The following is a 23,864-nucleotide window of genomic DNA, read 5'->3' as shown; positions in this document are numbered from 1 at the left end:
TCCCCGCCCCCGCTGCTGCCGCCTGCTCTCGTCCACTTTACAGGCGAGGCGCAGTTCATCTCGAACGAGCCTATTCTCATTAGGGGCTGAGCCCCCCCTAACGGTCTGATCCTAGAACTGCCCCTGGACAGACCAGTGTACTAACAAGATCTCAGTTGTTTTCAAGTTATGAATTTAAAACATAAACATCTGGCTAATAATCTGCATTAGCTACTCTGGATTTTCGCTTTGCTGTTGTGTTTTGTGAAATGCTAAAGTGTTTTCTAAAATGCTTTTGGATTTTGACCTTCAGAGCTACCGTAGTTCTAAAAAAAAACATATCTTTATTAAAAAAAAAAAGAGTTCACTTTTAATTGTTGACTTAGATAGTTTTTATTGCATTATTATATGCTCTGTAGCACTTTGACATCGCTGTTTTTCTAAAATGAAATATAATTAAAAATGTATTATTATTATTATTATCATTATTGTTATTATTGGTTTGAATTATATTTGCTTGTTTATTTGTTTGTTTATTTGTTGGGAAAATAAACACTTTCACATAACAATGCATTAGCATATTCTTATAAATCATAATGCCTTATGAAGTGTTCCTCCATGTGTAAATTCCCCTATTTATGTGTGTAGTTCTTTTCTCCCCCTTGAGGAGTTCTGAGTAATGACAACACTGCACAAAAGTCCATAAAGAAGTTAAAATGAGCGCAACCTAAATATCTACAGCAGGAAAATGCAACACACACAATAATGCAGCAGGAATATTGCAGTGACTTATTTTTTAAGTTTGGCTTTTGTAGGAAATTGTAACAATGCAAAGGTACAAAATAAAATGTATTTTTTAAACACACTGTAGGTGATTTTTACAACCCTTTTTAAAATGGATAAAGGTCCTTGTTTGATAGCTCTTTTTCCAATAACATTTTATGTAGACCCACAAAATATGTGATGTAATATGTATTAAATATGTAAGAAAATACCTACCTATCCATATAGGACAATTCATCCACAGCAGGAAGTCATTTCTTGCCATTTGTATGTATAGTAGTAATGTACCAATACATTTTTACTGCAGTAATGTGCTTTATTTTTGTATTGTTGGAAAGCAGTTTACATTAACACTGGAACCAATAGTCGATTCAAAAATAAAAATAAAAATATAGACCTATGAAAAGACAACCAAAGCAAAGTACAAGAAGAGGATTCATAATGATGCGGTTTCTTACATTTTGAGTCAGATTGGTCTGCTGCATGTACCAGCCAGGTAACAGCAAACATCAACTTTACCCCACCTCTGCTGTGTCACAATAAATCGATGTGTGTTGTGTATGTGTGGTGTATAGTCATCCTTGTGAGTTGCTCAGAGTGCTTAAGCAATGACTGACTGTCTGAGTGGAGCTCCTCTTCTCATCGCGGCGTGGCGATGATCTGGTACCTTCGAGGAACATTGGCAAATCTGCTGTACTCTGGAATGAGGTTTATGCTGTCGGGACCTTCGGTGCAGGAAAAGGTGAAATTCTGCAGCAGTGACACCAGGAAGATAAAAAGCTCCATCCGAGCCAGAGACTCGCCGACACAGGCTCTCTTCCCTATGAAGACACACAATAACAAGCAAAGCACTTTATGACTAAAAACAGAATTGCTTGTACTTATAAAGGGGCAATGGGAAGAATGTAAATACAAAATGACATGGATAAATCACACTCACAAACTAAACTATTTCATAAAACACATTCATATGAGGTTGATAATTATCTAGCTGAGAACTTTATTTTTTACCCGCTGCAAATGGCAGGAAAGCAGGATTTTTCTTAAAGTTGTCATTCTGATCCAGGAAGTGCTGAGGGTTGAAGGACCAGGGAGTCGCCCATTCCTTTTCATCTTTCAGCACAGAGTGCAACAAGGGAATAATCACAGTATCCTATGAGACAAGACATGTTAGTATATGCTAATGATGCATTTTTTTCTCTCATGAAAATGATATCTTGGGATCGACAGTACCTTGGGAATTGTGTAACCCCTGAAAGAGATGTCCTGGAGTGTGTAGTGAGGAAGGCTCAAGGGGACAATGTCCAGAAAGCGCTGAATCTCATGAATGACTGCATCTGTGAAGGGGAGGGACTTCCTGTTCTCCATGCTGGGACAACAGCCTGGCCCAATAACAGAGTCAATCTCTCGCTGTATTTTCTCTGTGCAGGAAGAAGCAAAAAGTATTTCCACTCTGTTATTAGGCAGATACAGGATTATTCAGTTCTTAACCATTATGTAACTCGTCGTCAGAGTACCTACCCTGGATGTTGGGGTATTTGATCAGCACACTGAGGCCATATCTGATGGTGCTGCTGGTGGTTTCTGTTCCAGCCATGAACAAATTCAAAACCGTAGGGACCAAGTTGTCAAGGTGGAACTCAGTTGTGGGAATGTCCTTTTCCTGAGAGTACGATGAGATGCACAAGATTTTAAAAATAAACTTCATGCAGCAGGTGACGGAAACCCACTCGGGCTTTTGTGTTCTTAATATTGAATCATTTGAATAATATATTTGTATTAAACTGTACATTATAAATGGGTTTATTCCAGAAATTAGATTTGTCACAGCTATACCAAGGTAACACTTAGGCTTATTTTGATGGAGACAAAGGAGAAACTCCAAGAGGAAAGTAACATTACTTAGTATGGTCTTGCGTCCCCCTAAACAAAACAAACGATCTTTTCTAACCTGATTGATTCGGATAAGAAAGCTGTCAATAAAGTCCCTTGGGGAGCTGGGGTCCAGTGTTTCTTTGTGCTCTTGGATCTTCATTCTGACAAAATCTTTCATCTCCTCAATCTTTTTGAAAACTGTGTGATGGTGGCCAGGCAGATGCTCCATGAGCCAGGGAAAAGTGTTGTACATCTGTGGGAAGGAAGCCCACAGCACACTGCAGCTTGGTTTCTCAGGAGATAGTAAAAATATATGAAATATGTGATACAAGGACACAAGGTAAAAAACAGACGGTAGCTCCCACCTCCGCTTACCTGACCCATAGGGCTGCTAATGAAATTTACAACCTCAGATACAATGTTGAGGATGTGCAGAAACTTCTTGTCTTCATAACTGAAGCGTTGGCCAAACACCAGGCAGCAGATCACATTAGACACAGTGCGGCTCAACAAGAACGTAGGGTCAAATGGCTTACCTGGAGCAGAGGAGGAAAACACAGTTGGACTTATTTTTCTTTCCACAGGTGACTACTTTTCCCTGTACGTGTTCACAATTGCTTGGCCATTGAAGCTGATTGTGATTGAGATTTATTGCTGGAGTTTAAACGTTGTGCAGCTGACTTTGGACATTTCAAAAAGCTGCTGTTGACCTGGGAGAAAGGTTTCCATCTGTAAACAATAATTTTGGTTTATCAAAACTTGGATCCTGTCATGTCAGTACTTTTTAAATACCAAAAGAAACATTAGCTTGGATGTTATCTGGGTGTTTAGACTGGTTCCTAGGTGACAACCGTTTTAGTTTTAGACACTTCATTCAATCATTAACTATTATTGACCAATATAAAATGCAAAAACAATAATTCAACATTCATTACATTCACAATAATACGTTGATTGCCTCTGGTGAGAAAATGTACTGCTAGTGCTTTGACGTTAATCTAGTATGTAAGCAAGGCCGCTGCTGTTGGCAATGAGCGCAACAAGTTACAACGTAAGTTAATCGGGCAATTGTTCACCTTCCATTTACATTCACAAAGTGCTTGTTTTGCCACCAGGCTCAGATTAATTTTCTAAATGTCTGACAACACCATGGAAAGGATTCTGAGGAGTTTGACCTTTCTATTTAAGACTAAGATCTTTTTTAAACATGAAAACATCTTTGAAAATGCGTTTGCTAAGCCCACCAGAGTCCATGTAAATAACAGTAATTTTAGTATCATAAAATACACTTCATTCATAGTCAACAGAAACTAAATAAAACTATAAAAAGCCGTTTTTCCAACAATCCCAACTCTAGTTTTCATTGAAATAAACACAATCAATCGATTTACATGTGAAAATATGTGGGCTCCATACAGGGTAAAAGTATTATTTCAAATGGAGTCTAGTGTGTTTACTACAAGCAATCTCAGAGCTGTTTCTGGTTTAACAAAAAGGTTCTAAAGAGGTTTTAAAAAGGGCTGTCTCTATAGGGATCCTTTCCATAATTATGTCAGACACTTATAATAACAATCTGAGCCTGTCAGTGGCTAAAACAGCCCTTTTAGTGGACAAAATTGACGATGCACCTTTGCCCCACAGGATTACATTGCAGCCTGGTCTGCAATGTAATCTTCTGGGGCAAAGTTGTATCGTCAATTTCGTTCACAGCGTTCTTGCTTAATACCTAACCAATTTCAAAGATTTTAGTTCCCATCAGTCACTTAGACATTAAAACTTGAGAAAATAGGGTCCAGGTTGAACAAAAAAAAGAAATTACCCTTTAACTTGACAGATTGTGCATGAACCCTATTTCATATCAACCAAGCGTGAGGTATGTGCTCTTAGAACATAAGCTAAAAACACACCGTTGAATGTGTCTATGCGGAGCCTCAAGTGTTTGCTTTCCTCTTGGATCCACTCTTCCATCCCCTTGCGTCCCATACCAAAGTCTCTCAGCGTGGTCAGTGTGAAACGTCGCAGTTGGCGCCAGCGCTCTCCATTACTGATCCCCAAACCTGACAAAAGAAAATGTGTGCTTTTTGACCAATTACATACAGAATCATTGAAAATGCAATGCTCGCTTGACTGAGATGACAGCTTTGAAGTGGCTTACCGTAGCCCTTGGTAACTTTGACCAGAAACGGCAGTGGCCCTCTGCCTGTGAAGTCATCAGCCTGGTCCACCAGAGCCTCCTTCACTGCGTCATATCCCACCAGAACAACGGTCCGCTGCCAGCCCAGGTACAATGTCATCACAGGACCATAGGTTTCACTCAACTAGAAAAGACATGACTAGTTAGGACAATACTTTTTTGTTTTTGTTTTATACAACCTTAAATCAATGTGATAAGTGCAAAATACATCCTCACCTTGAGAAAGCTTTTAAAAGGTGCATCTTTTTGCAGTTTCGTCAGGTTTCCTATGAAAGGAAGTGGAACGGGTCCTGGAGGCAAACGATACTTTCTACTGTTTTTGACTCGAAATAACCACACCAGAGCTAAGATTAGCACTGACAAGATCCCTGTCGCAAAGAAGTCCATAATGGTGTTTACACTTTCTCTTCTTGACTCTTAGCTGGTCAACAGATGTCTCTTTTATACTCCCTTGGTGTTTATTTTGAACAGGGAGTTGCTCTAGGCCACAGGTAAGCCATGTGACTCTCCTGTTTACCTACACCTTCACCTCTTCTTTTTTTTATTGACTAAAAGCCAGCGTTGACCCAGAATGAGACAGCAAACATCGGACTTTAATTATATAAACAAAAGTTGCCTTTCTCTTCATCAAGGTTGATTTAGAAGAAATTGGCATGACTAAATAAAATTGTTTCAAAGGTCATTAGAAAATCCAGAAGCTTTAACTTTGGGGCATGTTTTGTCATGCTGACAATGTTTTAAAAATGAGAAACCTGGAGCAGACCATTAGTCAGGGCTAGATGTACATGCAATCTTTCACTAAAAGATTGATTAAATTAATTTGATGATTAGAAATATACTATACGTCTGCACAGCAAATGTTACAATCATTGCGGTATACATAAACTGAAGGCTCGGGCCTTCAATACAATAAACAACACAACACAAAGTTCTTACAGCAGCTACCATGCACTTGTTTGAGTGGAGCTCCAGCATGTTGACTAGTTATGTAATATATTCCATGTTTATTTTGCTTGCCATTAGAAAGAGATAAGGATTAAATCACGTGGCTGAAAAGAGAGGGATAAATGTGCTTAGCAATTCAACACAGCTTTCACACTCTTTTTCCATTTTGACTGCAAACCCATTGCTTTATTTAGGTCATTTGGCCTCAGTTAGCTTTTTAGACAAAATTTAAACAAAGAATTCATGGACCAACAGCACTCATGTATGAATTTGAATAAAATTCATAAAAATTTAGAAGACAGTGTTAAGCGGGACCTTTATCCACCACAAAAGACTGCAGAGAAATCATTGTTTCAATTGATTAGACATTTAAACACACCTTTTATTAGTCCTCGGTGGAGTAAAGTCTGCATTTGCACTTAAAATTCCCAATGACACAAAACAACATACTTTCTATTATATTTTGAATTGTCATCTGTGTTTCTTCTTTGTATAGGCCAAATAAAAGGTATTCCACCATACATTGGTGCATAAATGTGTATCTCAATGCAGGAAATGCACAAAATAACCCTGGGGGAGGACACCCAGACCCCCATTTATATAGCCCAATATATTTATACACAGTACAGTATGCCCACTACAATACATTTGACTACACCATTGATCCAGCACATGAGCTATTAGCCCCAGAGATTATTTTTTTGCTGTGAAACACAAGCCGTTCAGGCTCTGCATATCCCTCTCTAGTGCAAATCTGCTTGATCGTCCCTCCTATCCAAACCTCTGCCTGCTGTGTGCACAGCTGCTGCAAACCAACCAGCCAGCCAACAGCAGATGGATGTAAAGAGAAAGATGCACAGTAATTGGGACAGCAGTATTTATTAGGACTTCACCTTTGGACTGCATTTTATGTAAAATACTAGTATGGTGGCGTGTAATGGGGGCGATTTCTAAACTCAGGAAAAAAGGAAATCGAGCAAAGTGCAAATGGAACGGAGAAAGTGGATGAGGAGAAAATATTCACATAGAACAAATGTTAAAAAAAGTATAAAATGAACACAAAAATGAGTCACAGTGGAGAAATACATAATGAATTTCCCTATAAAGGTTTGTGTTGCTGTCTGAAATCATTGCAAAGCTCACTCAGTTCACCTAAAGCCGTCCTGTGGCAAGGAAAGACTTAAACTTAACTTAAACACAGACAGACAGTGTTCAGAGGAGTCCGGATCATGAATGATTTACCTGAGGAGCATGGGCATAAAGCCAGGAAGAACACCTTCATTAATTTATAAATCAAACAATAATAACAAACAAATGAGTAATTAATTAATGACAATGCCCTTATAATATAAAGGAATACCAAAACAAGGACTTTAAAGAGAAGGTAAGATCTTTCAAACTTTTTCTCTCTCTCTCTCTCTCTCTCTCTCTCTCTCCCTCTCTCTCTCTCTCTCTCTCTCTCCCTCTCTCTCTCTCTCCCTCTCTCTCTCTCTCTGTCTCTTTCTCTCTTTCTGATCAACACTAAAAAGCAAATCCTCCACAGTCAAATGCATCAAAGTCGGAGTCTCCTTCAAAGTCGAAGCTGTTGAAGTGAGGGGAGTCGACATCCTGGCTGCAGGCGTGGAAGGAGCCCCCTGCTGGGAGCTCGGAGAAGCCCCCGGTGCCGTGGGCGATCTCTGGGGCTCTGCTTGCAAGGGGAGAGGAAGGAGAGCAGGAGTTGATGTAGCCCAGAGCAGAGGAGGCCGCTGCCCCTCCCATCAGCAGGCACACCGCCCTCACCGCCCGGGCATCACTGCTGTTGCCATGCCGAAGACAATCTGACATACGGTGAGGGGGGGCCACAGAGACACTGCGCAGAGACCGCCTTGGTCCAGTGGCTGTAGAAGTCATTTGAAAAATAATATCAATAATTTATATTTAAATGGACAATTGTTTCAGTCAACACACCAAATTAAGGAATTATCCAGACTTTGAGCCAGTCGGTTCTTTTCTATGTGTGAGCAGAAAACTAATTGCTACGTGTTAGCCATAAAAACTTTACTGTACAATGCCAACAGTATACCCAGCTGCAGCCTGTGTGTTTGATTTCTAGGCTTTGCACTTACGGTTATCCCACATCTGAGAGAGCACACACTGTAGCCATACTTAAAGGGAAACTTTGACCATTTTAATCCAACTGTGTGTCTCTTATTTAATTTTAAGATGATTTCTTTGACAGGACATCTTATGACATCCAACAAAGTGCTGCAGGTTGGAATTGAACCCACGGCCACTGGGGGTAGGACTGAGCCTCTGCACATGGGGCAAACGCTCTACGAGCTGGGCTACCCCAGTGTCCCAACTGTGTCATCTTTGGGAGAACATGTTCATTGCTTTGATATGTATAACATTTAGGAAAACAAAAGCTGCAAAAAAAACTAAAATTGAGAAATGCTCTCAGTTTGTCACGGTCAGATTTCTCTATAAACACTTAAAACACATGAACACATACTTTTAGGTGGTAGCCTTTTACCAGTAACTGGTAAATACATTTCTGTGTGTTAGTTTATGCCACAAAAGTGTTGTCAAATTGGCGAATATTCCGTAATTTGTTTGCATTTAGTTCAAATGTAACACATTTTTCTAAATGCATCCTGTTGTTTAAGTGGTGAAAATAACCCACATTACTTTGCATTGAGCTCTCTCAGCCATCATACTCTAACCGCCAAATGTAGCTTTAAGTTGTGAGTTATATAGTATATAGTTATGTATCCATTTGGGTAATCTGATAGCGGACCTTGGTTTGGGCCTCTGTCTCTGAAGGAGCCCCCCCGCTCGGTGACTCGAGACAGAGGAGGAGTGCCCTCGCCAACCCTGGGGGACCCGGAGTCTTTATCACTGGAGGAGTCGGGCAGGGGGTCTCTGTCGGTGATGCAAGGAGTGATGCTGCGCTGTCTCTGAAGGGTCAGGGGTGACATGACACCCTTAAAAAAAATGAGACAAACACAAGGTTATTATTTCACAAAAATACACAGTAACACACAAGCCTCATGTATGAAAACACCTAGCTTATTTCCCAGTCATGTTTGTGGATATTATATGTTTTTAAGAAAGATACATTTTCAGATATTATTACACAGCCTACAGTATGTAGATTGTAAGCACATGAGAGGTGAGTTGTTGAGATGAAGACATGAACATAAGGCTGAATGGATGAAGCAACAGCAGGACTAGACTCATGTAAAAAATGCTGACTCACCTCTCTCACTTTCCTGATCAAAGCCAGCCACAGACTGTGAAAGGTAAAATGACAAGTTATTATTTTAGAACCAGATCCAGGCCTGTAGATTCTTATTGCAACACAAGGGAAAGTGCATAAACATGTCTGATTGTAAGTGGGACAGAGGAGATCTAAATCCCAGCATGTGTGTGCGCGGGTGTGTCAGTTTGTCACTATGTGCAGTTAACATCTGATAAGTGGGGTAAAGGCAGTTCCGGTGTGTGTGTGTGTGTGTGTGTGTGTGTGTGTGTGTGTGTGTGTGTGTATCAATATGTCACAATGTGCAGTTAACATCTGATAATGAGTGGAGCAAAGGACATGCATTTGTGTGTGTTTTTGTAAGAGAGAGAGACCCACTTGCAGTCATCTGGGCTGTCAGTGAGAAGCAGCAGGAACTTGTTCTGCGGCAGGATGAGGGCGAAGCAGCAGTCTCTCCGGCCCCCTGGGGGTAACTTGGGCAGGTCAAGGATTTCTCGTCCCTCTGCAATCGACTCACAGTTGGTTTGTAGTGCTACCACCTGGTCTGGAGGGGAGTCTGCATCACGGCACACAAACAGGCTTCCCTCCAAGGTCAACACGAGGTACTTTTCCTTCCACTGCTTGAACATGAAGCCCCCTGCAGCAAAAAAGAAACAGAGGGGGGCATGACTGTAGGAGGGGGACTTTAATCGACGTGTCTTTGCTTTCGTTGAAGTCAGATGATGCATTTATCTTGGAGGTGAGTTCGACAGAAGATTAACATGAAAGATGTAAAAAAAATCAAAAATCTGAGATTTAGTTTTTAGGGGGGGTTTAAGATAATTTTTCCTTTCTTTTTTTCATCTCTAGCAGGTGAATTATTTTGTGTTTGTTGTTGTAATGCTAATTTTGGCCACAACAAGCTGAACCCACGTTCTGTTCTACACAGGACTAAAAACATGAACATTTCCTCCCAGGTATGTTTAATTTCTCCGTGCACATTGTCCATATATTGTGTTAGCAAGTTATGCCATATACCTGCAATGGCTCTCTTTTGACCATAAATGTATTTTAAAACTCCCATGACTGACAGTTATTCCTGTTTGGAACCGTAGTTTTTAGAATATTGAGTAGTAGTGCCCTTCAGCCTCCTTCGGCCGAATTGAGTTCAACAAACACAAATTTGCCTGCCAAAGCTTTTTGTAATCATTTGTTTTCGCAGATGCAAAAAAATTCCTGCCATCTGTTTCACGAATAAAAACCTGTTCACTCGTCATAAGTGAAACATTTCTTTCTTGGAAAGTAAGAACTTAGAAAGATTAACCGGGGGTTGAGCTAGATGCTAACGCTAGCATGACAACATGCTGATGGATACATATATATAATACATATATATGTATATATATATATATATATATATATATATATATATATATATATATATGTATATGTATATATAAATACTATATATATTTGATTATTTACCACCTAGTTGGACATTTGCCAATTAGCAGAAAACACAAAATAGAGCATAGGCTGAATATCAGCGTTGCAGGTATTAAAATATATTAGATAAATAAAAATGTTGGCCTGATGAAGAAAAGTCAGAGGATCACCAAAATCATTGTAATTGATCCTCCTGGGACCATGAATGTCTGGACCAAAGTAGTGAACCAGCTGACGAACATTCCCATTCATACAGCTGCTAGCACGAGAGACAAATATCAATAATCTTTTAAATGACTGCCAATATTACCCCCAATCCCCCCCATTTGCTGTTATTCACTTTTGTATAGTATAAAAAAAAAACTGAAATTTTGAAATGTTCAGTTGACGTAGAGTCCTCCTTTAGTTGTTTTTCTGTTGATTCCATTTTTGTATGCTGTGATTTGGACTGCAGTCCATTAAAAGACTCATTAAATCCAGTCTAAATCATTAATGCAATTGGATAACTATTGTGATACAATATTATTACAAATACAACAACATACAGTACAATATGATACACAAACTACAGCCTCAGCAATGAGCTGTACAATCACGTCTGTCAACAACAATTATTTTACGAATGTCACTGTCATATCCATGTACCCAAGTAAGGGCTTATCTAAACCTGAATATAAAAAATGACACAGTGACAGAAACAAGCAAATGGACTTACATAATAAGTTAATGTAAACTAGACAAATAACAGATTTCAGTGCAGCATTATGCGTGACAGTTACATGTGAGTAATTATAACTCTACTGTAAGTCTTCCTGTCTTTTCAACCAGCCATCTTGCCTTCATGTAGAAACATAATCTTCTATTTTTTAAATGTACTGTGAGTTTTCAGGGCGGAACATCTATGATGGTGTTAGATTGTAAGTGTCCGAGACAGCCGTCCATTGTTTAATAATGATAATAGATGGAGAGTACATGTTGATGGACAGGAAGAATTGGCTCATACTCTCCATACAGGGGATTAAAGATCAGGTGGACAGGTGGGTTTTGCAAAGGGGGGAGGGGGGAGAAAGGTATTGGAGTTTAGAGAACTGCCCATTGAAACATTGAAGTTTGAACAACATTATAGAGTAGACATTATAGCACATTAGGGTATTTTACTCTTATTTTCCAGAGTTAAGAGAGAAAGATAATATAAATGTTCTGAACTGCTGACATTGCTAGTAAATGTGTCTTCTTCCTCAGTCCCCTGAGCCAGCATGACACACGCCACTATCAAATTAAATCAATGGCAAATGGAGCGATAAAACAGATGAAACATAAGCATAAAAACATGAGACTTTGGCTGAGTCCTGAATCCTGACTTGGCTTTGGAAAACAAACATCTTGTCATTCTGAAAAATAACATCTGGGAGCGATTATATCACACAAAGTAACTCTATGATTGATCTCTCATCTTTAGAGTTGGAGTGTGCATCTGAGACAGTATTCCTCTTCACTCATTGTTGAGTCTACTGATGTTCTCAGAGTAATAACCACCACTTTTGTATTACTCCATGGGAAGGGAAATAGTTCAGATCTAAATTCGGTGTTGCAACATGTGTGTCAATTTGTCAACCAAAGGCATGAGATCATTCAAAAAGTATAATAATGTGCTTTTATTTTGGCTGCCAATAATGTTGGAAGGACAGGTTTTTTTCACCATAATTTGAACACCCATTTCAAATCAAAACTCTCTACACTGCACATGAAGTAACCCACAAACATGAAGCAAACAACAATCAGACAGAGATACAGTCCCAGCTTAACTTTGTGTCCCCGTATTACAGACAGTCACAACGGATCACTGACTTGATTTTAAATCACCTTCCACCCTTTGCACAGTATATTTTAGCTCATTTCTTCTGGATGGAGGTTTACAGTCTTGAGGTGTAGAACAAAGCGCAATAAAATCAGCTTTTTGTCCCCATCACTCAGATAAACAAGTTGTAGCAACACTGGACAGATGCTATGGACGCAGCATTTATTTGATCATTTGAGTGGTTTGTTGGTGATTGTTGGAGCTTTGAGTAATTTTATCATGTTTTTATCAAGTCTGTCTGTCTGAGTTTGTAAAATGTGTGTCAAGATGAAGGCCTTGTGTCACTACAGATCAAATCTACCTACAAGTACAATTTAAGCTAGTGAAACAATTTGAACCTAAACCAAAACCCAACCCATTAATGAAGGCAGAGAATTTGTGAAAGAAAATCAAAGCAGGCCTACCATATTTCCTGAGGAAGCCTCGATGAACGCCTGCTATGCTCATGCCTGTGGTCATCACAGCGACAGGGACTAAATGAGAGGCAGAATATGTGATGCTGAAAAATAGGGTGAGAGAGAGAGAGAGAGAGAGAGAGAGAGAGAGAGAGAGAGAGAAAATAATCCCCACTATTTAGGCCTTCCTTCCATAAACTCGTGCTGTTGTGAGTGGAATTGGAACCGTCCCTGCTTATGCACACACACAAACATCATTTGACCATAAGGGTCACATAATCATACCAGCATTGGATGAATCCCACTGGAAAGATCCTGCGATTTTCATGGCTGCCATCACCAGATGTTACGTTGGACTCTTTCCATACTGCTCCTCTCTTAGCAACATTTGCACAGATTTTAGCCTGTATTTGCAGTCTTGCACACAACATGTGAGCGATTCACAATAGTTTGCCGTGAAACTGTCATCAAACCAGTTTCCCAGTGTATCTCTGTGCCCTTGGATGGCCTCAGAACCAGGGCTTGGATCACCTCCCTTCATCGTTTAGGCGGATTAAACAGAGGGATTATTATTCTTGCACAGCTGGAGGCCTGTTGTTGCAGTGCTGTGGATAGGCCTAACCAAGACTTTAATCTGCTCAGACCTGGGATGCGTTCAACCTAACACGCACCAACGTCCAAGATTTTCAATGTCACATATCCAAGCAGGATTAAATGCCACATTGTCTCGGCCTATGCTTGCTTATCCCAATTGGAATAACATTGTGTAACAAGATCAAGGATATAAACGATCACGCTACAAACATGTCCTGTATTTATGGATGGCAAGAGAGACAGTTTATTTATCTCAAAGGGAAACTAAGAAGGCTACAGTAAGTAGGATTCAGGAGGAGATGACAAATGGAATTAAGTCAAGTGAGGAAAAAGGCAGAAAAAATACAAACATTATTATAAAATAAGCAATAATTCCAGTAAAAACAAATGAGTAAAACCTTCAAACAGGATGTGACCTACTCACATTCCCAGAGAAGATCCCACCTGCAACTAAAGTCGGGTTCAGTGACTTGCTCAATGACACCTCAGCAGTCCTGACAGTCGCCAACATTTTCTTTTGGTCTTTTGGTTGGGTGGTGGTCTGTAGATGCTAAAACCTAATCCTCCCACTGCAGTCAGAGGCCTTCTGGGAAGTAAGGCTGAGAAGAGGCAGAATTACTTTACTTAGTAATAATTATTTCTGCTAGAGGAGAAACAGCAATTCAAATTGCATTTTCTCCCAGACATAAATTTTCATGTGCAGATACTTCAGAATTCAAAAAAAAAACTCAAAAATCTGGGTTCAAGGTAGTCTGGCTATCACCAGACCAAGCCAAGCTCAATAGATTTGAGACTGAGCGTTGGTCTGGGGAGTCTGCTCTGTGTTTTCTCAGCACTAGAGGCGTGATCAAGGGGCCAATGGTTCAAACGACTCTGTACGCAATTGGATAGTCTTTCAACCAATCAGACCGATATTTATGTCTATGGTGACAACTGCTACTGTGGAACAGATTGTGCAGTGTCTTAAATCCCTGTTAATCTTCGTACATCAGGATTAGCATCTCACGCGCAAAGATCTTGCGCATGCGCAGAATGGCAGGCAGGCGGATCGGATCGTGCATCGACAGTTCCCGCAAAATTGTGAACTAAAGCAGGAGAAGTAAACCTGCAGGTTTCCAGACCGAGCTGAAGGGCAAAATCAAATCTCCGGCAGAGTGGGCGGGATTCACCCAGTCTAGGTTCAAGGGACAAAATATCATTAAACAGAGTACCGTCGTTAACCTAACAGGTGCTTACCTGGGGGGCTATGATTCTGAAACATTTGCTAAGGCAACCCAACTGATTTAATGAAATCAAAAACACCTTTTTCGGCATTAGACTACAATCATTTCAATACTGGAAAAAATCAAAAAACTCATTTAAAAAAAAGACACAAAATGTCTTAAATTTAAACTATAAAAAAGGTGAGGTAGCTCAATTTGATTACCACATCAGAGTCCATTTTTCTAGGTACAGAAGCACCGGTCTGTAGTCTCTAACCTCTGCTTCCTTACTCTATGACAGGGAACGCTCATCCTGCGTCCAGTGGGCATAAGTCTCTCCAGAACCCCCAGTTGGCGACACTCCACGACATGGAACACTAGACCTGGTGTCTAGCAGCTCTCTCCAGCCAAATAAATACAGCAAACCAAAACATACTTGCACAAAACTATAACTTAACAAAAAAAACTCTGCTGTGTGATATTCACACTAAAAATGAACACTAACCAAAACAAGCAGATGAATAAAAAAAGTGCCTGGCTTCATGCTAACAACAATTAAAATGAGGGCCACACATAGAATATACACAAAAGACACACCAACAAATAATCCCAAAATCTCTTCAGAAAAAGTTAGTAAAAAAGAGAAATCATCTGAAATGTACTGCATGGCACCAGTAACTTGCCAAAACGTTTGTTTGAAACCTATTTCTGTTTTAAATGACTGAGGAACTGTGTTCCCAGTGATAACTTGCTGTGCCTAGTTTAAGAAAGAGAGCTAGTAATTAAAAAGCCAAATGTTGATGGAAAACCATTTTTTTTTTCATCTGACAAATCTGTGCTAAAAAGTGCATTTTTATTAACTCAATTCATAAGACAGCAGATTTTAGGAGTGTCAGACTTTAGTGCGGGTTGGGCTTGTTGCAGTGTCCACTCTTGCTGGTTACATTAATACAGGCCAGTGTAGAGAGGAGGAGCAATTGCAGTGACCAATGACTATGTCAATGTGCATATGGGCATGTCAGTTTTTATTTAAGACTTCAAAAAATTGTAGCTGATCCTGTAAAGTTTACCCTGAATTGTTGTGAATTTCTTGTGGTAGCCAAAAGTAAGATACCCAAACACATATATATATATATATATATATATATATATATATATATATATATATATATATATATATATATATATATATATATATGCACAGTACATCTGTTAATTGGTTCGGTTTGAATAACTGTGTATTTATATATTCTATGTCTGTGAATTACTGTCATTTCTGGCAACAAGCCCTTGCTCTCATATGTAGAATGAGGGCTTTGCATTTGTCACCAGCAGGGGACAGAAGAGCCCCTGGAAACAGTAGGCAGTATGTGTCATTTGTGTCATTATGGTCCTTCTGATGCATCAACAGGTTGGGGGGGGCAGTTTGTCTGGCTGCAGTAAGAAGATGATGAAGAAGAAGAGGTTATCCAACAGACCAGTTCACATTTTTCTCCCATCCCAGAATGCTGTGTGGAACACACCAGACCCTCCTCTGCAGCTCCACAGCGTTGTGGAGGAAGGTCTGGTAAAGCGACTAGCAAGACTAGCACACTGTTAGCATCCCTGTGTGGCCCTTCAGCTGGGAGAGAAGGAGGCAGGTGTTTCCCATGTATTGTAGCCAATAGGAACTCTCCTTCAACACTAACAGGGAGGCTAACAAGTGTTTTGGCACTGTAGTCTGCTTTTTTGAGATAACATAATAACTGCTGTCCATATTACTTGTTTTGTTGGTTTTAAAACTGAAAGTATGTGCTTTCAACTCTGCTAATCCACTTTAGCTTTATCTAAAAATCCCTAAGTCTTTAAGTCTCGCTGTTCGGTGAATCAGGTCTGCTGGATTTTGGTGTGGCCTAAACCTAAACATTGAGTCCTGTGGAGCCGATGCCCATCCCCCTCAAAACCCAAACATTCACTCCTTCCAGACCCATCCAGCCCCAAAACTTTGTGTTTTTGAGTAGAACACCATTCTTTCTTGTTCAGGACCCCCTCGGTGACCCTCTTCCCTCCCTCTCTCCCTCCCTGTCTCTCTTTGCTCCTATCTGGGAGCAGTGAGAGCACCATTGCTCAAGCTCCTATTGAAAAGACAGCATGTACAATGGGGTCTTTCTCAGTCCCTCTGTGTCTCCATTAAAGACCCTGGGAACACAACACTGTCCACTGAGCCACTCTTAAAGGGCCAGTGGGACCCAGGTCTCCACAACCTGAGTCCCATCATTTTCATGGGAAAAGAAAAGAAAACAGGAATCTTCGCAGCAAATCAATTATTCAGGAACGGTATGTGAACTCTGCAGGGCCGTCTCCCCGGCAGCGAGCGCCAGCATCACTTCTGTCCAAACACACACAATCACCTCAGACATCACAGTCTACAACAACACAACAAGCATCACACTGCTGCTCCCTTTGGCCGATGGGAATCAGCATTTATTTAGACTACAGCTGATGATGCTTCAGTCTGTTTTGGCTAAAACAACACGTTCAAACTAATTCCTAGACATTCCTATGACATAATCTATGTCAAGTAGCAATGAATACAAACAGGAAAATTCCTTATTACTTTACAGTTTTGGTCTTTTGTCTTTTTCCTAGCCTCCATCAACAGGCTTTTATCCATTTGACCCGCTGTCATTGTAAATAAGACATCCATGTGACTTTTTAAATAAAGATTGAACCATTTAAACAGTTGTAAAGTGACTTGAATACTTGAATATTTTGTCCACAGGCCAATGGGTAAAATGCATTGGAAGACAGACATTTTTTGGTAATCAAGAAGTCACTAATTTCTTTAACATAAACAATTCAAATTAGTCAACTAAATTGTTGATGTGGCAGCATTTTGACACTTAACATGATGTTCAATAGCCTATGCATAACCAGTTATACAAAAGCGGACGAAAATCACGGAATAAGTTTATTTATAAGTGACATCATGAAACAAGAATATATACAAAATATTTAAACCAGGGAACAACTAGTACTCCAAAGATATCCACAATTTTAAACAGATGGGACGAGAAAATGTTGGCATTAATGTATATAATGTGGGAATTAATTTATTATTGGACTAAACTAAAGACATGGGGGCCAGCGGTGATTCTAGGATCAGATCCTTAGGGGGGCTCAGCCCCTAATGAGAATGTGACAGGGATACAATGCCTTGCAAAAGTGTTAACCCTTTCCTTGACTGGGTTACAGGTGCGTAGCATTGGCAACACAGTATATTAAACCGGTTTCAAGCACTTTGAACCTGTAATTGTTTATCCTCTGTCACCAATAGACCAGTTTGCAAACTCTGACTTTAAGTATTAAAAATGTTTTTTTATTAAAAACAATATTATTATAATTTTTAGGGAGCTGAGATGAAATTTAGGGGGCGCTTGAGACCCCTAAAAAGGATCTTAAATCGCCAATGTGTGGGGCAGGTAAACCAAAGTAAGTAACTGCTCTGTAATAAACAATAAACTTACTGTGCTCATTTATTCATAAATTATCACACTAATTTCTAGGCCTACACTGGCCGGACTAAATGTGTCTATAATGTTGCCCGCAGGTCTGTGTGTGCCACGGACTGACACCGATATACTTTGTTGGGCTATTTACAACTGGGGATCCGTGTGTAATTAAAAAGCGAATGGGGGAATGAAGACAATCAGCATGCCGCAGGGTTTCTCACATCCTCAAAGAAAAAGAGGGAGACTCAGGAGGAGGAGGAGGAGGAGGAGGAAGAGGAGGAGGGGGGAAAGAACTTGAGTTGAGGAATTTGAATCCTGTATGAAGGGGGAGAGGGAAAAGAAAAAGCCAGGGGAATGTCTGAGGGAGTCTGAGGGAACCGGTGGGCAGGAGGGAGACTGTTGACGAAAGACTACAGGAAACACTGGTTCAAAAATATTTCCCTCAGTTGCTTGAAATAGACTTGGACAAGTTAATCAGCGGCCGTAAAGTTTGGTGCGCCTTTCCTGCGCGTTTTTGGGGACATTGGGAAAGTTTGGTGGTATTGGGATCAACCAAAACAACAGCGTAAAAGGAGCAAAGCAACAAAACTTTTACGCGGCGCGGAGATTATTTATCTTTTACACTCTGTCTAGTCTAAAAAGGGAAGAGAAACTAAGGGTTCCGGTTTACTTAAGTCTCATCTGTGGATAATCAAGCTTTCATCTGCCGGAATCAGAAATACTTTTTCACTGCACAACTTTGGATCTTTGGAGCTGTTGCGATGCGGTGATGGAGTCCGCTGGTGTTCCCAAGATGACTGCTCTTCTTATGAAGCACATTTTCAGAGGTGATCTGCTGTCAAGAAAAACAATGATCGGGTCTAAATGGTCGGTTTTTATCGTCACCGTCTTTTTTTCTGCTTGGAGGCCAGTAACCGCCGGCATACTGACAGGTAAGGTTTAACAGCGACAGCAGCAGTCTTTTATCCAAACTGTTACTTGTCTGCGTCAGTGGGAAGAAAAACGTCGTAATGAGCAATTAGCGCAGTCACAGCTCTGCTCCTAACTCATTACAAGAATTTACTTTGGGGTGGCGAGTGCAACCACAGCTGCAATAGGGAGTCCAACATCTGGCCAACATGAAGGAATTCACTACACTCATAAAGCCTTATAAAACAAAGAGATCACAGAAAACAAGTAAAAGATTAGTTTTATTGGTTCAATGAGGCTTGTATTCTGTTGATTCAGGGACAACAGGTAAAAGGTGATGGAGGAGTTTTTTTTCTTCCTTGAATGGCATTACAATCTGCAGTGGGATCTTCTTTTTTTATATCAGGTGTAGCATAGCAATTTTGAACTGCATTATTTGAACTCTGCCTGCATGGGGACAAAACAGGTATCCAGACTTGGCTTCCACCACTTGTCACATTTCTGGAATGCTGTGGAATTTTGGGAGATGTATTCCAGGCAGGGAAAGGGCAAGGGCTAAAAATAAATCCTGCTGGGAAGTGTGTGGGAATTAGCAACACACAAGAAACTCAGTTCACAAGCAAAATACAGAGGTGCATAGAGAGAAACTTGCTGTTTTGACTGTTGACTCCTGTTGTTTACATGTCAGGTCATTTGACATCATATGTGGTCTGCCCACCATCATTCAGAAGTCCTTATCTGTTCTAACAGTCAAGTCCACTAATAACATTTAGAAACCCATCAGCTACTGCAGCCAGCGGGTTAAACCATAGAGTCCCTCCAGGGGCCTCCACCTGTAAGCTCATGTGTTTTGACCATTATGGTCAGGCTCTCTCTTGGAGCTGTACCTCTGCCCTAAGCAGATGTGTGACCAGAAGGACAGAGATTACCACTGCTGTGATTCATAACCTCAGACTTTTCCGGATGTCTCGGTTCCTATTTGAAGGTAGGGGATGGCTGTGGCCCAGAAGTGAGGAGATGTGAGGAATCGGGAGGGGTTTAGAGGGGCGAATGCTTTGGTGTGTGAGTCAGAGGCGGTCTGACTCAGACTCAAGAAATCAAAATGATGGATGGGGTAAGGGGGCAAGAGTGGAGGGGAAAGAGTTTGGAGGGGAGGTGGCAAAATGTGTAGCGATGAATCCAAAGAATGGCATGAAAAGGAGGCCAAATGAGAAAAGGGCAAAGGCTCCACAGTGAATGGAGAAGCTGAATTACATAGCGTTAAAAAAGCCTGAAAGATAAAGGAGGGAGTCAGAGGAGGATAAATGCTTGGACTGTGTCGGGTATTTTCGGTATGTGCATGTCCACTGACATTTAACATCTGAACATTGTCTATGAGAGAGAGAGAGAGAGTAGGAGTAGAGACAGGGTGGAAAGAGGGAGAACATGAAAAAAGGGGGACCTCGAGGGAATTCAAGGGACAAAAGTGAGAAGACGGAGTAGTTACGCACAAATGAATCACTGGAGACAGGACCCCCCCCCAAAAAAACACACACACACACACACACACACACACACAAAGTTCAACATTTATTAGCTCTCTCCGTCTACCTTTGCATTCTCATAAAAGGTTTACAAGCGTATTACTTTATGAATGCAGCACTCAGAAGTAGAGAAAAAATAGGGCTGTTTTTGTTCAGTAGGGCACTGAAAAACAAAGTCAGGGCGATGCAGATTCTTGAAAGAGTTCAGCCAAGCTTAAAAATAAAGGGAGGAATGACTTCTAATGCCAACAAGCACACAGAGACAGAGAGGCAGTGAGGCAGAGACTCAGCGGGCCCCTTCATTTATTGCACACTCCCAGAACAAGCTTTTTCAATGCTGCGCGCGTGCATGCGTGCGTACATGCGCTTTAGTTACATGCACATTTACAGAATCAAGGGCCTGTTCTACTTATGAGTAAACTAAGTGCTGCCAAAGTGTGCTATTTACATCACGTCTGAATTATGTGTGTGTTAGCGTGAGATGAGCTGTAGTGGAGTTTTCTGGGGTCACAGAGAAGGGGTCAGAGGTTGGAGTTTGGCCATGAAACAGACTAGGAGGACGGGTTGACAAGCTTGAGAAAATCTTTTCAGGCATCACTCAGTGAAACAACAGTGATTTATTCTTATCCTGAAATTCAAGAACACAGGCCAAGTTTGCATATATTGTTTTTATCTTTTGTCTGTTTTATCAAGACAAGGACTAGTTAAGGAAAGCCTTGGCATGCTATAGATGCTCTATGGTATTATTTGATGCTGTAGAAGAAAGATTCCAGCAGGAGAGCTATGTGCCCACTGTATGTGTCCTTGACAAACTCTTGATCAAGGCCATTCTTTTATCTTTGTCACAATATGCATGCCTTGCCCTCAGTATTATCAGGAATAACTTTCGTTTCTGTTGAATGTTGAAAAATTTAGAAAAAGCAGAACTAGTTCATTCCCATCATTTATGGTGACCTTCTCTGCGTCATTTTTAGGATGTTGAACAGATTCACAGACATAGTGGCATACGACCTGCAGGCCCATTCTGTGCTGTTTGAGAGAAACCCTGAATATCTTCAGTGTTTGTGTTGAGCTCTCAGGAGCCGCCGTCCTCTAACAGGGAGCCTTTGTCCCAGTATCAGCTCTGTCCTTCTCAGGTCAGCCCCTCTGTTAGTGACACAAGATAACTGGACTCAGTGTGGTGGGGGATGAACTCACCTGCTCCTATCATATCTCAGAGATGGCAAAGTCAAACCTGTCCAGCATAAATTAACATTCATCATTAGTTGATTAATGGATCAAGTCAACACTCATTTCTGTAATCAATTAAGCCTTTAAGTCATTCATTAATCCAAATAATGTGCTGGTTCCAGCTTCTCCAATGTCAAGATTTGCTGCTCCTTGTTTTTTTTGCATCCCTCTAAATTCTTTGTTTTGGACAAAACAAAGTGTTTGAAGATGCCATGTTGAGCTATGGGAACCTGTGACATTTTTACTATGTTCTGATACAATTAATCAGTAAATTAAATGAATTAACAATTAATCATAATGAGATTAGATTCATCAACTAATTTCCCTACTTTTATGGTGCCTTCAAGTATTGACTGCGTTCATAGGAGTCCTTATTAACAACCCCATGTTTTTAATAATAATTTTGGGTCTTTCTTTTTTCTTAAGTATGGAAAAAAACACAAACAATGCACCATTTTTGAAAGGGAATAAGGCATCATGCCTTTCGTTTGGCAAAAAAAATATTTGAGCGGCTTAAATCATTTAAATGCAAAATATATTGCTTACTTGCATACTTTAGAAAGGATAACAGGAGGAAAGCTTGCGGTTGTAAAATAAGCCATTGTTTTTTTGGCTGTGAAAAAAGGTATGATGTTGTAAACAGAAGATCTAGTTTTAAGTCTTTGTTATTTGAATGGACCTATAATCCAGATTCTTCTCTCTCTTAATCAAAGATTTGGAGTTTGAGCGGAGTCCCAGTACTGTCATCTCTTCTCTGGGCAAACCTGTTAAGATGCATTGCACCCTGAAGGGTACGGGGGGCGAGGAAGAAGACCCCCCTGATGTGCTCTGGCTCAGAGACAGTGTGCCACTTCAGTACGCAGACACCAACCAGTTCCAAGTCCACACGGGCAGCAACAGTTGGACGATCATGAGCACGCTCAGGTAGGCAGCTGTTTTGTCTGTTACACGTGTTAGTCCCTTGTCTATGTCAGTGCATGGGACTTAAGTAAGGTTAATTTGTTATGTGGCAGCCACACCTGGCCTAAATATGTTAGCCATGCATCTGCTGTGATTGTAATATATCCTGTTCCTCCACTTTATCCTTTCACCTAGCTTAACCAGAGCTGTTGCTGGATTATGTCACCCTGTTCATTTCCATATACCGTGCAGATAGCACTTTGAAATTAATTCTGATGAAAATGGTTTAACGCAAGCAAAACCTCATGTTCCTCTGTGGCTTTATGTGTTTAATCCGGTTATGATTGCATGGCAAAATTTGCAAGGGAAGTAATCAGGGTCTGGACATCTTTCTGCCAGTTTCGTTTGAAGTTGCTTGATTGCTATGAAACCGGTCCATTCATACTCTTTTATACACACAACAGTATTGAAAAGGTCCAGCTTCCCGACATGGGCTCCTATCAATGTGCTGTTCTGTCAGAAAGCCACCAGACTATGTCTGAGGAGGGGAGCATTCAGCTGGAGGGTGAGTTCATCTTCAGCACTCTGATGTATGCTAACAGCTACAAAAATTAGTTTACTCTGCAGTTTTATTTAGATTTTTTTTGAAGAGTTAATAGATTGATTTAGCTCATTCTTTCTTAGGCCTTCCTCATTTCTCTGTGGAGCCCCAGCACATGTCTGTAGTAGCCAACGTATCCCTGAGCCTGAGCTGTGCGGCCCACGGACCTCCAGAGCCTGTCAGGGTCATCTGGCTGCAGGACGGTGCTCAGCTCAACTCCCTCACAGACCCGGTGGCTCTGTCACCCTCCACACTCAACCTCACAGGTATCATCTTTCACTCTGTTAGCGCAGCAGTCAAGGCCACACATGTACACAGCTTAGTCAGATCCATTAAAACATGCAGCCTCAATCAACTCCACAAGGGCTTTCTCACTTTGCACTGATACAGGCCAGTGTTTAATCAAACAGTCTGGGACTGTAGCTGCTATTGGTTTAGTCTATAAGATGGAAAAACATGTCTTTTACATGTTGATAGAGCTCAGGGTGATGAAGGCAATCAAGGTGATCAAAGGTCTTGTTCAGTCCAAAACGCAAATATTTTTACTTTACAATTAGATAAAATACAAAAATAAAGCATTTGGAAAACCGGAACCAGATTTTTTTCAGAGTTTATCGATTAATCAGTTATCTAAATTAATGATTAATTCAGCACTACATTAGTCGGGTCGCTGTCAGCAGCTTGGGGCCTCAAGTAGCAAAGTTTTAAATGATTGGAAACAA

At 40.6% G+C, this 23,864-nt stretch overlaps 3 protein-coding genes across 5 annotated transcripts in view; 1 reads left to right on the top strand and 2 right to left on the bottom strand.

Moving 5' to 3' along the window:
- Positions 1–1,060: 1,060 nt before the first annotated feature.
- LOC117941753 (cytochrome P450 2G1) lies at positions 1,061–5,296 on the bottom strand. The gene is made up of 9 exons (XM_034866777.1): positions 5,048–5,296; positions 4,793–4,955; positions 4,545–4,694; positions 3,013–3,173; positions 2,714–2,890; positions 2,284–2,425; positions 1,996–2,183; positions 1,774–1,915; positions 1,061–1,583 (listed from the first exon to the last, which is right to left on the bottom strand). Exons 1-9 carry the CDS (start codon positions 5,216–5,218, stop codon positions 1,402–1,404), a joined length of 1,476 nt encoding a protein of 491 aa, XP_034722668.1. The 5' UTR covers positions 5,219–5,296; the 3' UTR covers positions 1,061–1,401.
- Positions 5,297–6,636: 1,340 nt separating this feature from the next.
- On the bottom strand, positions 6,637–12,916 carry LOC117941756. The gene is made up of 6 exons (XM_034866785.1): positions 12,702–12,916; positions 9,393–9,651; positions 9,015–9,048; positions 8,553–8,739; positions 7,286–7,653; positions 6,637–7,221 (listed from the first exon to the last, which is right to left on the bottom strand). The coding sequence occupies exons 1-5, from the start codon at positions 12,754–12,756 to the stop codon at positions 7,298–7,300; spliced, it is 891 nt and encodes a 296-aa protein (XP_034722676.1). The 5' UTR covers positions 12,757–12,916; the 3' UTR covers positions 6,637–7,221; positions 7,286–7,297.
- A 5,368-nt stretch (positions 12,917–18,284) lies between these two features.
- Positions 18,285–23,864, top strand: part of LOC117941896 (tyrosine-protein kinase receptor UFO) — a 34,222-nt gene continuing 28,642 nt past the window's right edge. For 2 of the 3 annotated variants that reach the window (XR_004656000.1, XM_034867109.1), the window contains exons 1-4: positions 18,749–18,911; positions 22,355–22,565; positions 23,006–23,106; positions 23,226–23,408. Coding sequence is in view for 2 of the 3 variants with exons in the window: in XM_034867109.1 (XP_034723000.1) it covers positions 18,749–18,911; positions 22,355–22,565; positions 23,006–23,106; positions 23,226–23,408 (658 nt within the window). In the remaining variant the exon portion in view is untranslated. Of the gene's footprint in view, positions 18,912–22,354; positions 22,566–23,005; positions 23,107–23,225; positions 23,409–23,864 lie in introns of all 3 variants that reach the window. The other variant, XM_034867110.1, reaches the window with a different exon arrangement.

Source organism: Etheostoma cragini, chromosome 3, assembly GCF_013103735.1.
Source record: "Etheostoma cragini isolate CJK2018 chromosome 3, CSU_Ecrag_1.0, whole genome shotgun sequence".
NCBI lineage: Eukaryota > Metazoa > Chordata > Actinopteri > Perciformes > Percidae > Etheostoma > Etheostoma cragini.
The sequence above is the reverse complement of the archived record's forward strand: the minus strand, read 5'-3'. Positions and strand labels throughout refer to the sequence as shown.